General features: G+C 36.9%; 1 protein-coding gene across 2 annotated transcripts; it reads left to right on the top strand.

Moving 5' to 3' along the window:
• The first annotated feature begins 6,733 nt into the window (after window positions 1–6,733).
• LOC114301596 (casein kinase II subunit beta-1) lies at window positions 6,734–13,820 on the top strand. Of its 2 annotated transcripts, none has more exons than XM_082896263.1 (5): window positions 6,734–7,436; window positions 10,051–10,269; window positions 11,703–11,797; window positions 11,890–12,055; window positions 13,177–13,820. In XM_082896263.1, the coding sequence occupies exons 1-5, from the start codon at window positions 7,199–7,201 to the stop codon at window positions 13,305–13,307; spliced, it is 849 nt and encodes a 282-aa protein (XP_082752389.1). In that variant the 5' UTR covers window positions 6,734–7,198; the 3' UTR covers window positions 13,308–13,820. The 2 variants fall into 2 exon arrangements, with proteins under 2 accessions (XP_082752389.1, XP_028102357.1); XM_028246556.2 differs by having other exon boundaries at window positions 11,688–11,797.
• Window positions 13,821–14,195: the final 375 nt, after the last annotated feature.

Here is a 14,195-nt window from a genome sequence, read left to right as displayed (position 1 = left end):
TCATTATCCTCTGAATAAGATAATCTAAATCTCATGAGTCTCCTAATGAGTCATGGGTCATACCACCATGACATCCAAACTCTGCCTGATTTCCAACAAAGTAAAATTTGTCTAAACAATAAGGTTGTATGGTCATTGATATTATTTTCCATTTTGTATTTTGCATTTCTAACACACTTTAATTGTCAGTATGAATCCGTCAAAATATTTAATTCATTCATTGATTTTGAAGGTGTACGGGGAGCAAATATTCCGGCAAGCCCGTACTCCTTTCTTCCGAGCTCCGTCGATGTCCGATCACCTGCGAGCAAGTAACGGTGAGCTACCCGGCGGTGTGTGGCCGGAAAAACCCTCCGACGATCAAATTAGCACACACCTTAGGATGGATAGAGAGAAGGGAGAGAGTGTTTGAGTGTAAGAAATTCCTTACAGAGTGTTCGTGTGTCGCGTATGGGGGGCGCAGACAGGCTTATATACCTTCTGTGCCCCATATCCACTCCCTGTCATCTCCTGACACGTGGCTCTGCTATCCCATCTGTCAGCTTAAACCATGCCGTTCATCACCTGCTCTCAACTGCCTGCCAGCATAGCTGGAGCTCGGCAGCCGAGCTGCCCTACCTCGGTCATACCATGCTTCATACCTTAAGCGCCCGACCGGATAACCGAATGAAGGATCGGGCTAGGCGGCATCTCGGCAAAGCTTAGCCCGGGATCCTCCTTTGGTCGGTCTTCTCGCCGGTCAGTCAACTACCTCGGCTGACCGCGCCTTTCCGAGCGCCGGCCTCTCGGTCTGTCTGATCTCGTCAATCCTTGGACCGAGCATCCTGGTCTGACCGGTCACTTCCTGGCCGAGCACCTTCTGCACGGTTCGGGGCAGCACATAGTCCAAACTCTGCCCGGCCCAAGTTCTGGTAGCCCATCTCCGGGTGAACAGTCGATCATCTCGGCCCACTGCTCTGCTGGGCCCCCAACCTGTTCGGTTTATACCTCGGCCCAACGCCGGAGCATAAATCACCCTCTCAATTGCCCCTTAATTCCGTCCGCAGAAGCGTGACTGGGATTATTCACCTCGTCCGAGATAACGTTTATCTGGTCGTCAAGATGCCAAGCTTCGACCGAGCTAGTTGACGCAATTGTCCGCAGATTTGACCGGTTATATTCCTCGGCTGACCTTTTCTCGTTGAAAGTAGCTCGGTTGGCTCTTCGTCTTTTCAACCCGTCGCTTCAGTCCTGCCAAAGCCATAAATGGTGACACGTGGCGGTCTGCCATTGGTCATCGGGCAGCCAACCCGCCGTTTTTGCCAGAATTTGAATTTGGGCGGTCTCTAACGCCTATACAAACTTGCCCCCCCCAGTTCCATTTTTCCTCTACTGCTGCATCCATCTCTGTCGATTCTCAGACCCAAGCTCGACTGCCATCCTGCCGTTCTTCGTGTTTGGGAAGAACACCTTCGGCCCTTCACAGGTAAGATGTCCGATCACCTGCGAGCAAGTAACGGTGAGCTACCCGGCGGTGTGTGGCCGGAAAAACCCTCCGACGATCAAATTAGCACACACCTTAGGATGGATAGAGAGAAGGGAGAGAGTGTTTGAGTGTAAGAAATTCCTTACAGAGTGTTCGTGTGTCGCGTATGGGGGGCGCAGACAGGCTTATATACCTTCTGTGCCCCATATCCACTCCCTGTCATCTCCTGACACGTGGCTCTGCTATCCCATCTGTCAGCTTAAACCATGCCGTTCATCACCTGCTCTCAACTGCCTGCCAGCATAGCTGGAGCTCGGCAGCCGAGCTGCCCTACCTCGGTCATACCATGCTTCATACCTTAAGCGCCCGACCGGATAACCGAATGAAGGATCGGGCTAGGCGGCATCTCGGCAAAGCTTAGCCCGGGATCCTCCTTTGGTCGGTCTTCTCGCCGGTCAGTCAACTACCTCGGCTGACCGCGCCTTTCCGAGCGCCGGCCTCTCGGTCTGTCTGATCTCGTCAATCCTTGGACCGAGCATCCTGGTCTGACCGGTCACTTCCTGGCCGAGCACCTTCTGCACGGTTCGGGGCAGCACATAGTCCAAACTCTGCCCGGCCCAAGTTCTGGTAGCCCATCTCCGGGTGAACAGTCGATCATCTCGGCCCACTGCTCTGCTGGGCCCCCAACCTGTTCGGTTTATACCTCGGCCCAACGCCGGAGCATAAATCACCCTCTCAGAAGGTAAATGGATTGGTCCCGCTAAAACAAAATTGATTTATATATTTTTTTTTTTTCAAAACCAACACAAATCGACCCACACACAACCTTATTTAAAATGATGTTAATACCTTTCACTTAACAAATTCCTTTTATAAGAGATTGAAAAATAATAATAAAAATGTGTGAAATTTACAGTTGATTGAATTATAGGTGATAGCCAAATAATCATTGAGTTATGGTCCAGGGCCTTAATGCCTTCTTTTCTTCTTTTTTTCATTCTTTTTTTTTTTGTTAATTTTAATCTAGACCTTTTTAAAATAAAAAATAACAATAATCTAAGTAAAAACACTCAAGTAATAATGAGAAAAATGATGCTTTTAATCACAACCGTTTTGATTTTGAGTGAATTAACAAAGACTCATCATTGGATAAGACGCCATTCGAGTTTTTCACAAACACTTTTGAGAAAATTTTTATTTTCTTATTTTTCGTATTTTTTTTTAATTTCATTGAATTTTTTTAATATTTTAAGTAATTTTTTTTTTTTTACTTTTTAGACATACTTAACATAAATATACTTAAAAAGTAAAAAAAATTGTGAAAAAACCTTTTAAAAATTCACTAAATATAAAAAATACAACAAAAAAAAAATGAAAATTTAGTATATTTTTTTAATATTTTTATGTATTTATTAATTTTTTAAAATATTTTTTCATAATTTTTTTACTTTTTAGATACATCTAAGTAAGGTGCATCTCAAAAAGTAAAAAAAAAATGTTTAGAATTTTAAAAATATTTACTAAAAACAAAAAAAATAAAAAAACTAAAAAACTCTAATTTTAAAAAACTTAATCCAAAATACTCAAACCAAACACACAGGTTTGTTTCACCCGTTTCGTTTTTCTTTGTCCTTGCTCCCAATTATAATCTAATTTATTTAATACAATAAGAATAAAATATTAAAACATTCATATATATAAATGTATTTATCTTTCTTTTCTTTTCTTTCTTTATCTCTTCTTTTTAATCTTTTTAGCTAGTATGTCAATATTTATTTTTTTTATATATTATATTGTGCTTGTTTGGTAGCACTTAATTTCAGCTTAAATCAACTTTTGGCTTAAAATAAGCCATTTTAAAATGTTTAGTTAAACTTATCAGAGATAGATTATAATTTAAATTAATTGATTTTGAACTAAAAGTTGTAAGCAAGGTCTAAGGTGTTTTTTTTTTTTTTTCTAGCTTATGCTCGCAGTTGGTTGTAGAAGGGTGAAATAACTTAAATGCCCTTCCAAAACTTCAAAAATTACCAAAATATTGATATATAAACCTGACCATCAAACACTGTTCACGTCCGGAGAGAAAGAGAGAGTGTGAGAGGTGATTTCAAGTGGCCTGAGAGGAGATTTCCAGCAACGATTTCCGGCTAGGATTTCGAGCTGCTCTCTCTCTCTGGCTTTGGTTCTTCGCTCTGTTCTCTCTTTGTCTCTTTTTCTTCGGCATTGGTTCGTCGCTCTGTTCTCTCTCTGTCTCTTTCTTTCTAGCGTTGGTTCGTCACCATCACAATCTGAACCAACATCGTCGCGATTTACATTGTTGTTGGTCTCTCTCTGTCTCTTTGTGCCTCGATCGTCGTTTCCCATCCCCCATCGCGATCGGCCATGTGAGGCGATCTCAAACCCTAGGGTAGCCACGTCGCTGCTGTGCCTATCGGAGCTAGGGTTTTCAGTGTTTTTTTTTTTCTAGGGGTTTGTCGTTGTGATTTACATTGTTGTTGGTCTCTCTCTCTCTATGCCTCCGTCGTCGTCCCCCATCCCTCATCGCGATCGGCCATACAAGGCGATCTCAAACCCTAGCGCTGTCACATCGCCACTATACCTACCAGAGCTAGGGTTTTCATTGTTTTTTTTCCTAGGGGTTTTCAGTGTTTTTTAATAATAATAATAATTAAGCATTTTAGTATTAATTGATGCTAATTAATAATTAATTGATACTAATTAATTTATAATGAAAAAATGAAATAATTTTATATTAATTGATATTATTAATGAAAATAATAATTTTTGTAATACTAATTATATTAAATTTTATTAATAAAATATTTTTTTTAAATTAAAACTAAAAAAATGACAAAATAATCATTTTGATATCATATAAAGGCAAAAAGGACAATTACATAGCAAAAAGTTATTTTACAACTTATCAACCAAACACTATTCTGCTACTTAAATCTATAATCCCACTGTTGCACTAAATAAATTAACAACTTAGGTTCATAACTATAAGTTATAATTTATTAAGTTATAATTTATAATCTTTTTTCCATAATTTTACCAAACTGAACCATTGTCTCTTTGTCATTAGAACAAATTATTTCAACACTTTCTTTTGCTCTGACTCTACTGTGTCAATTTTCAATTTTCTTTGCCTCGACTAAATCCAGTGTCTATTAGCAAGGATTCAGAATACTAATTTTAGTGTTAATAGAGCACTAGTGGCATACAATGAGCAAAAAAATAAAAATAAAAACAGACCAAGACCAAAACATCACATCACTATTGGTGGAGCCCACTGTCAACTCATTCGATCTAGTTTTAGAACTCAAGAATTAGAGTTTTCAGTGTCTATTGCTAGGGATGCATATACCCAATGACTTGCTACACTTGCTTAAACCACCGGTTTGAAAACATACTTTTTTAAATAATTTTTTAATTTTTTAGTTAAAATATGATATAAAAAAATTAATATGTTTAGGATGATTTTTTAATTTTTTATGAAAAGATGTCTAAAAAGTAAAAAGAAAAGAATTTTTAACTTTTTAATATAGATTATTAATTTTTAAATTTTTTTAATAATTTTTTAATTTTTAAACAAAAAAATAATATTATCAAACGAAACCATAATTTATAAGATCGGTAGTGCTACGTAGCTCGAAACCTGGCTCGACACCAAAACGACGTTGTTTTGGTGTTGATTTTTTTTTTTTTTTTCTTTTTTCCGTCTCTTTGTTGCAGAACGAAGAAGGAGATGAAGAAAAAGGGAGAAGAAGAGAAGGAGAAGAAGGGAGAAGAGAAGGGGGGAGGAGGAGGAGGAGGGAGGGGAGGGGGCCATAAAAATCTGCTGGAGGAGGAGGTGGGGCGAGGCGGTGGCGGACGTTCCACCTGCGACGATCGGCGAGGAGCAAAGGTGCTACGACGACGGCGGCGACGGTCTGAAGCTGCGACGATCGGCGGCGAGGCGACGGCGGTGGTGCTGCGCGACGATCTCCTCCTTCCGTTCTTCCTCTCCCTCCTCTCCCTTCTTTTTCTCCTCTCCCTCTTTCGAGCCAATTCGAACCTCCCCTGTCGAGCTACGACTCATTTCCGTTTATAAGATTTTGGCTTATAATTTAGACAGCGAGGTTGGAAAAAATTTTAAAATGTAATTATAATAACAGTCCTGATAGACCCAGCGAGGTGACCCCGCCAGACCCAGTGAGGTGACCCCGCCAGAAGTCACCCACGGGCGCCGGGGAGGGGGGGGGGGGGGTGCACATTTCTATTATAACAGGAATCAAACTTTAAAAGAGTGGGGCATTTCTATTATAACAGGAATCAAACTTTAAAAGAGTGTTACAAAGCTAACATAACTCCATCTACCCTATCTAATAACCAATGCAATGTGTACATATAAATGTGAATAGGCGTAAACCATTACGTCTTGTTTGGAAATAGATATTTTAAACTTTTTAGTTAAAATAAAATGTACAAAAAATTAATATATTTAAGATAATTTTTTATTTTTTTATTAAAAAAATATGTAAAAAGTAAAGAAATTTTTTTTTTTAATATTTTAATATAAGTTGTTGAATTTTAATTTTTTAATAATATTTAAATTTTTAAATTAAAAAATAATATTATTAAACGAAACCTTAATGCTATAATAACTTTTCAAAATAAATAAAATGTTCGTAAATTCGACCTCACTTTTAAATCCAATTTCACCTTCCATCTGAAAACAACAAAAACCAATTGCTGTGATGGTTGGGTGTGAGTCCGAATTAAACCAGACCAATCCAATCAAAAACAGCCGTACACTTTAACGTTGTCCACGTGTCTTGACACTTCATATAAAAATTTTTTTACATACACACCTTAATTATGTAGAGTTATTATCTAATATATTTTATAATAATTAATTATTTTTCATTAACATTATTAAAAAAAATATCAATTATTAATTTTTAACGATAATTTAAAAATTTTATTATAAAAATTATTAGTAATTGAAAATTTTAACTAGTATAAAAAATTATAACAAAAAAATTATTAATTATTAATTTTTAATGAGATATATAAAAAAAATAGTCATAAAAAAATGTTTTTAGTTATAATTTTATTAAAATTTAATTATTTTAAATGTATATTTTTTAATATTTTATAAAAAAAAAATAAATAAATAATGTGACAAAAAAATAAAAATAAAAAATATACTTATAAAATGTATTCCAAATAAATAATGTGACAAAAAAATAAAAATAAAAAATATACTTATAAAATGTATTCCAAATCAAATGGATGAAAATTAAGTTGAACGATAAAACCAATTTACCCATATAAAAACAATCCCAATATTCCCCCAAGTGCTACTCGAAACCGGTTCCTCTCGCCGGTACTTCGCCGGAATCACACCTTTTTAACCCCCCCCCCCCTCTCTCTCTCTCTCTCTCTCCGAGTTTATATTCTTCCATCTAGAGAGAGAAAGTGAACAGCTCACCCCCCACTCACCAAAACCCTAGTTTCTTTCTCCTCACCCTCCCCTTCAAAGCGCGCGCTCTCTCTCTCTGAGCTTCATCAAGACTTGTAATTTGAGCATCATCGTCTGAAACCTAGGGTTCTTTTCGTCTTTTTGTGCTATGTATGTATTTGGGGAGGAATCACAAAGGCGATTGATTTTTTTCTCTTTCCTTTTTGTCTTGACAGAAAAGGTTAATTGATAGTCGGAGAGAGAGAGAGAGAAGAGAAGAGAGACGAATGTATAGAGAGAGAGGGGGAGGTGGATCGAGGTCGGAGATGGGACATGTTGATCGGAAGCGGATCAACGATGCCCTAGACAAGCACTTGGAGCGATCTTCGCCGTCCACGTCTAGGGCTTTGAACGGCAAGGATAAGGATCGCTTGTTGGCTCAGTCTCTATTAACTGGCGCCAAGCCACCGGCTGATCACCGGGACTCCCGCTCTCCTGCTTTGCCTGAAAACAAACGCTCTGATGGTCATTTCTCTTCTCTCTCCTCCCTCTCTCTCTCTCTCTCTCTACATATATATATCAATGCTAAGTGGGCCTGGTGATCTTTGATTAGCTTTTTCATGTTGATTCATAAGTTCAATTATGCAAATTTGAAATTGTGGAGCATTCATTGTGTAAATTTGTTGGTATATCTGGTGCTAAGAACAACCCTTTTGTGGGTTATTCATATTTTTAAATTGTTTACTTGTAGTTTCTTTATTGTTTTACACACAGTTTTTTTAGAAAGTTTTTAATTATTGTTATTTTTTTTTGGTGGAGTTGAAGCTTGGAGTTGCATAATGCTGGTTCCCTTACTAGCACCATAAAAGAGGGTTGGATGAGATCTTATTTGGATTGACAGATATTGTGTTATATTCCAAGAGCAATTAATAGGTTTCCTTTTATTATCCTGTTTATGCTGGGTTTGATTGGAGTATTTGAGGAGGGATTTGGAAAGGAAAATGGAAATGAGATGTGAAATGTGAATAAAATATACCTACATTTTACTTAATTTCACACACCTTTTCTTTTTTCCAAATCCCCCAACCAAATACAGCGGTAGACTTTGATTGCATTGTTCTTGAGGTGCACACTAGTTTGGGTTGGCAATACGGTGTTAGAATTAATGGTCTTTTTTGTTTATTCTCCTAGCAGAACTTCTGTCATTTTCATTTTGAGGTGCACACCAATTAAGGTTGTATTCCAAATGCAATCAATGGTTTCCTTCTTCTTTTTTTTTTTCCTTTTCTCTTACCCTTTAAACTTTGGTCATTCCTGTTGGGTTTGGGGTGTCGAATAACACAACAAAAAGACCTAAATCATTGAGGAGAAACTGAGAAGTTCACCTACACAACACTCGTACTCACATAAGATAAAAGTGTAGGTTGTAGGTGGTGAGTCCATACAATATTGATTATGATCATTCCCTTTTACTTTTCTTCTGATGTGGGACTTCTCTAGTTTACACACATTTATATGAACCATGCTTTGGGGCAAACTCCCCCTTTAGTTTAATCTGCCATTCTTTTCCTTGCTAAAGAGGTCACCATAGATCGTCTAAGTGCCCCCTTGATTTTGATTTAGTAATGTCAAACACTGTGTCCAAGCCTAGTTTGTGAGTCACTACACCCGCTCAATTGAGAAATCCATGCTATGTCCCTGGGAGTACATAGATTTATTCTTTCATCAAAACTCACCCACTCCATTGAAAGCTACCATGCCATGTCCCTATGGGTGCTTGCTTGGGGTTTCTACTCTACCGAGAGTCTGTCATCACTAGTCGAGCATGGTGATTGCATGCTACAAATGTCTAGCACCTGAAGTTTGGAGAGTCCACCCATAGGGCATCAACCATCAACTCTAATGCCACGTATTGTGCGTAACATGGAAGCTTTGATACCAATTGTTGGAGAATTTAGGGACTCCAAAAACTCAACAAGAAGGTCTAATTGCTTGAAGAGAAACTGAGGAGTCTACCTACACAACTCCTAGACCCAACACACATTGTTTAGAACTTATCCCTACCTAAAAGCTTAAGATGCAGGTGGTGAGTGCATCTATGTTTGTGAAGACCATTCTCTTTTACTTTTCTTCCAGTGGACTCTTCTAGTTTACACATGTACAAATATCTTAATAAATAGTTCAGGTTAACAGAGTCTGGGTTATTTTCCAAATGCATTCAATGGGTTTCCTTTTATTCTATCCATAAAACTTTGTTTGTTGTGGTGCACCCACTGCACTGCTCCAACTTGTATGATGATAGGAAAGATATACTTGAGCCTTGTTTGGGAATCTTAATGTTTGTGTTGTTGGTCTTCCAGCTGCTCTAAGTCAGTCCTTGTGAAAACAAATTTCACGTGAACTGATTCCATAATTTATCCCCCCCCCCCCCCCCCCCCAAAAAAAAAAAATATAGATAAAAAGTTAAAAGAGTGATGATATACAAACAAAAAATTCATGCAATGTGCAATGTTTACAAAAACAACATTGTCACATCATTTTTTTTTTTTTTTTTTTTTGGGTATAATTTTTCTGTGTAAGAATAAAGTTTCCCACAAATTGATCAGTTGATGTACTTGGGTCCACTGGAGTTGATGTAAACACAGAATGGTGAAAGCTTAGTTGATGTAGTTGCTAACTATGGACAAGATGATTGACATATGAGGGATGGGCCTTGTATGTGTGGTTCTTTTTCACTTGAAATGGCTTTTGGAAGGGCAGTGTGTTTTTTTTAAGGTTGGATTAAAAGAAAGAAAAGAATTATTTGGCTTACACATGAATGAGGTAGGGGCCATGTATATATAATAGATTCATGATACAATTTATTGGTATGTGTTTGCATGAAAATGTTCATTTTGTACAGATGATCATAGTTTATATAACTTGTTTGAGTTTATTGAGGATCTGATGTGTCTGTGATGGGTGTTTATTCTGCATGGCTTGTTTACATCTGAAAGTAGATCAGTATTTTCTGTAGTACGAATAACATTTTTTCTTGTTTTGTGGTATTTTTTCTTGCTTGTCCCTCCTCCCCAAATCTATCTTGAATATGAGTCATTGTCATATTTGCTAATGCACTTCTAATTTCAACTAATTGCAGAGGAATCTGAAACAGACAGTGAAGAGTCAGATGTTAGTGGTTCTGATGGGGATGATACTTCTTGGATCTCATGGTTCTGTAATTTACGTGGGAACGAGTTTTTCTGTGAAGTTGATGATGATTACATCCAGGATGATTTTAACCTCTGTGGGTTAAGCAGTCAAGTTCCTTATTATGATTATGCACTTGATTTGATTCTAGATGTTGAATCCTCTCATGGTAAGTTAAAATTGTAAAATCAATAGCAGTTTTTTTGCTATGTTTACCCCTTCACATTTATCACGCAAGTATAATTATTTATGTTACAGTGTTCGCATTATTTATATATCTATGGGCCTTGTTAAAGGCACACGTTAACAAAAGCCTGTGTGTATGCATTAAAGACTTTTAGCCCAACAAATAACCGGGGACACCATTAAATATCAGCTTATAGGTGGGAATGCTTGCATTTCCCAAATAAATGTTATCTACCGTGTTATCAGTTTGTCCATAAAAGATTTCTTTTTTGGAAGGTAAGATCAAAATTTTATAAAATAATAGAAGTGAACTACATAGAAGGAGAATACCCCAAGCAAAAGAGTAAGCAAGAGTAAATATTGGGTATAATGGTGATACCATGAAGCAATATCACCTACCAATGAAAAATCTCAGATTACGTTAGTGGAGACCATATGGTTGGGTTAGTACTAGTAGACAATGAATGTCCATCTAATCCCATTTGTGATTTTTTATTCGCACTCAATATTTTGTTCCAGGCAAAGGGGATAGGGACAATCTAAAGCAGGTCCAGATGGGAGCCATCTGCCACTAACACAACTATTTCATTAATCAAACAGATCAAAGCCATTAGGCCAAGCTACACCACAACACAGTGACATGAAAAAACAAAAGAAAGTCATAACAAACATGAAACACAAAGCTAGACAGCGGGAAAGATGTCTTTAGGCAGGTGCCACTTCTGTTGTAACCACCCAAATGGGATTGAAATCTTTTCACCCTTTTTAGGGTGCATAACCTCCCTCTTACATTATCACATATTATCCAGAAAACGTTAAATAATGATTAATTTTGCATGTTGTTTTATACACATAACTGCATTAAGTTAATTTGACATACAAAGGTTTCAACAGGGGGCTTCAAATGTGCAAGGAACTGTTAAAAAGTAAAAGAATCTTTTACTAGACTTCGAGAAAGTTCATTGAGTGATGGCAACAGAATTATGTTTGAGGAGTTGAGGCTTTATAAATGCTTCAAATTAAGGGTGTGCCATTTCAATGAAATTTAAAAGAGAGAAATACCCTCATCAAGTGGCCTTTATCCCTTGTTGAAATGCCCTGGCAATTTATTGAAACTCTAGAAATAGGGTTTGTTAACTTCCTATTCTTAAAAGAGGCCGTGAAAGCTCATGGATGGTTGGTTAAAGGCTTTTTTAAGACATTGATGGGGCTATACCTAAGGTTTAAAAATATATTGTTCTCTGGCTGCTTTTCTCAGATTTGACGTTTCCAGGCATCCAATCTCTTTGACACATTTTGATGCATCTTCATTGAACTTAAAGTACTACTGTATATAGTCTTTAATCATTCATTCTGTAGTTGAATCCTTTCAATGAAATTTGATTAGCTGGACTGGTGTAGGTGATATGTTTACAGAGGAACAGAATGAATTAGTTGAATCAGCAGCTGAGATGCTTTATGGTCTAATTCACGTGCGATACATATTGACAAGCAAAGGAATGGCTGCTATGGTGATAATTGGTGCTATACATTTACATATTGTTTTCACAGTTTTATGCTTCAGTTAGCTGTTATAACAGGCCACTGGTTAAAACTTTGACAGCTAGAGAAGTACAAGAATGCTGAGTTTGGGCGATGCCCTCGAGTTTACTGCTGTGGACAGCCCTGCATTCCTGTTGGTCAATCAGACGTCCCTCGACAAAGCACAGTAAAAATTTACTGTCCCAAGTGTGAAGATATTTATAGCCCTCGATCCAGATTCCAAAATAGTATCCTTTATTTTGATTGTGCACACTCACACCCAACAGCTCTTTGATATGTGTGGATAGTGACTCTCTTCTCGAGCTGTTTTCCCCTCTTATTACGATGTGCATTTTTGGTGTGACCTAATTTTTTCTTTTGTGTCCTTTTCTTTTCATGTTATTTGGGGGAAGGGGGGAAGGGGGGAAAGGGGTCGAACAAGGGAGTGAAAGCATAAAATCCAAGTGTTAGTGTTTTAAATTGCCATGTAAAGGACATGGTTTGGGCTTCAACTACTATCTCCATGCTTGTTGGGAAGTTTTAGTCTTTGGCAAAGAAAGGGCACACCTGGAAAATCTTGGTAGAGCGACATGATTTTTCTATTTTTTTTTTTTTTTAAATATTGCAGTGCTATGCAAATGCATTAATAATTCCATACTTAGCGGGTGCATTTTTTTATATAATATAATTATCTTCTGATATTGCAGTGATATGCTATAATAATTCTGTACTTAGCGGGTACATTTGTATATATGTATTTATGGAGATATATCCATTTCATTTCTAACACAGCAATAACAAAAAGAAAGTATAATACATGCATTACTGCTATATGTTTGATGTTAAATATTTTTCAATTATTATTTGAAAGGTACTGAGCATCAGGTGTCCTTTTTCCATTGAACAAAACGGTAAAGTCTAAATAGTCAAGTGAAGGATAACATTTAAATTTATTGAACCTATGAGCTACGTTAATAAAGTTTCACTTAACTTACTAACTATAATTACTATTTAGTGAGAACAATACTTTCGAGTACATTATTCAGTTATTGAAAGGATCACATATTTCATTTTCTTCAATTTTTGACTTGACAAGAATATTAAGTTAATCACAGTTACTTATGGGAATTGGTGTGTACATTTGTCTCAATATTGGTTGTTTATGAATCATACCGCTGTCTTGTTTAGTTAATGGCTTGTCAATTGCTATACAGTTGTAACAACTTGTAGCTATGGATTGTCTTTAGAAAGTGTTATCGGACTCTCTGGCATTGGACCTAAATGATATGTTGATCGTGACCATTAATTTACACCACTTTCCAGTGATTTATTTTTGTGTTTCAGTCATTGTTTCTTTAACTGTACATAGACATTGATGGATCCTATTTTGGAACCACATTTCCTCACCTGTTCCTGATGACTTATGGGCACCTCAATCCACAAAAGGCATCACAAAGCTATGTTCCTAGAGTGTTTGGTTTCAAGATCCACAAACCATGATGATGCTGGAGTCCGAAGCTGCCTTTGGGGCTGAATTTCCTGGCTGCTGATTGGGGATCGGAGTTCCTTACATGGCATGTATGTTGATACTTATCTTCTTTTTGGGAGGTAATGATTTTGATGATACAGCTAGAGTTCAGAGGTTCCCCAAGTTCTCATAAACTGAGTTCACCTTTTAAATATGATGTGCAGAATATCTGAGAAAAAGCTACTTGACTTGCATGCCATGGTATTTTATCTTTCTATAGTCTAGGTGCATAATTTGTCTTTTTATTTATACTTTTGTTCTTTCCGGTGGAATATTTATTCGAACTTTATTGTAGTTTGACATTGCGATCAATGGCACTTTAATGTAGCCATTAAATTCCATAGATGTGTTGCACTTTCCTAGGTGTAACAACTTCTATTTCTTGAGTTGCTTGTCATTGGTGCTAGTGATTTCAATTTCAGATCATCTGTTTGATGTAACACATCAGTTTCACATATAGCAATATATCTACTGTTTGGGCTAAATTTCGAGTTCATGATGTGCATCTTTTTACTGTTCCTCTTTGTTTTCTCTAATTTATTTTCTCCTCTAGTCTGATTAGATATTTTCTGTGAACGAACATATGGTTGCCAAAATTGTACTCTACTGTTTTGTTCTAATTAGTAGAGTAGTTTTGCTCTCGTTGCATAACCATGTCATCTTTTTCATTTTTCCCTCTTTCTCATAGGTGATTTAATTGTTTCAGTTTTGTCATTTGGTTTATCATAGTATTAGGGAAAACGGTGTAGCTTTATTTGCATATCCATGTCCTTGTTTTAGTAGCAGGAATCGTGGATGATACTCACGAATCTGAGGAAGAAGCGTGATTTACCGCTTCTGAAGAAGAATTAGAGAAGAAT

This window comes from Camellia sinensis, chromosome 11 (assembly GCF_055761805.1).
Source record: "Camellia sinensis isolate YWXY chromosome 11, ASM5576180v1, whole genome shotgun sequence".
In the NCBI taxonomy this organism is placed as follows: Eukaryota; Viridiplantae; Streptophyta; class Magnoliopsida; order Ericales; family Theaceae; genus Camellia; species Camellia sinensis.
The sequence above is the reverse complement of the archived record's forward strand: the minus strand, read 5'-3'. Positions and strand labels throughout refer to the sequence as shown.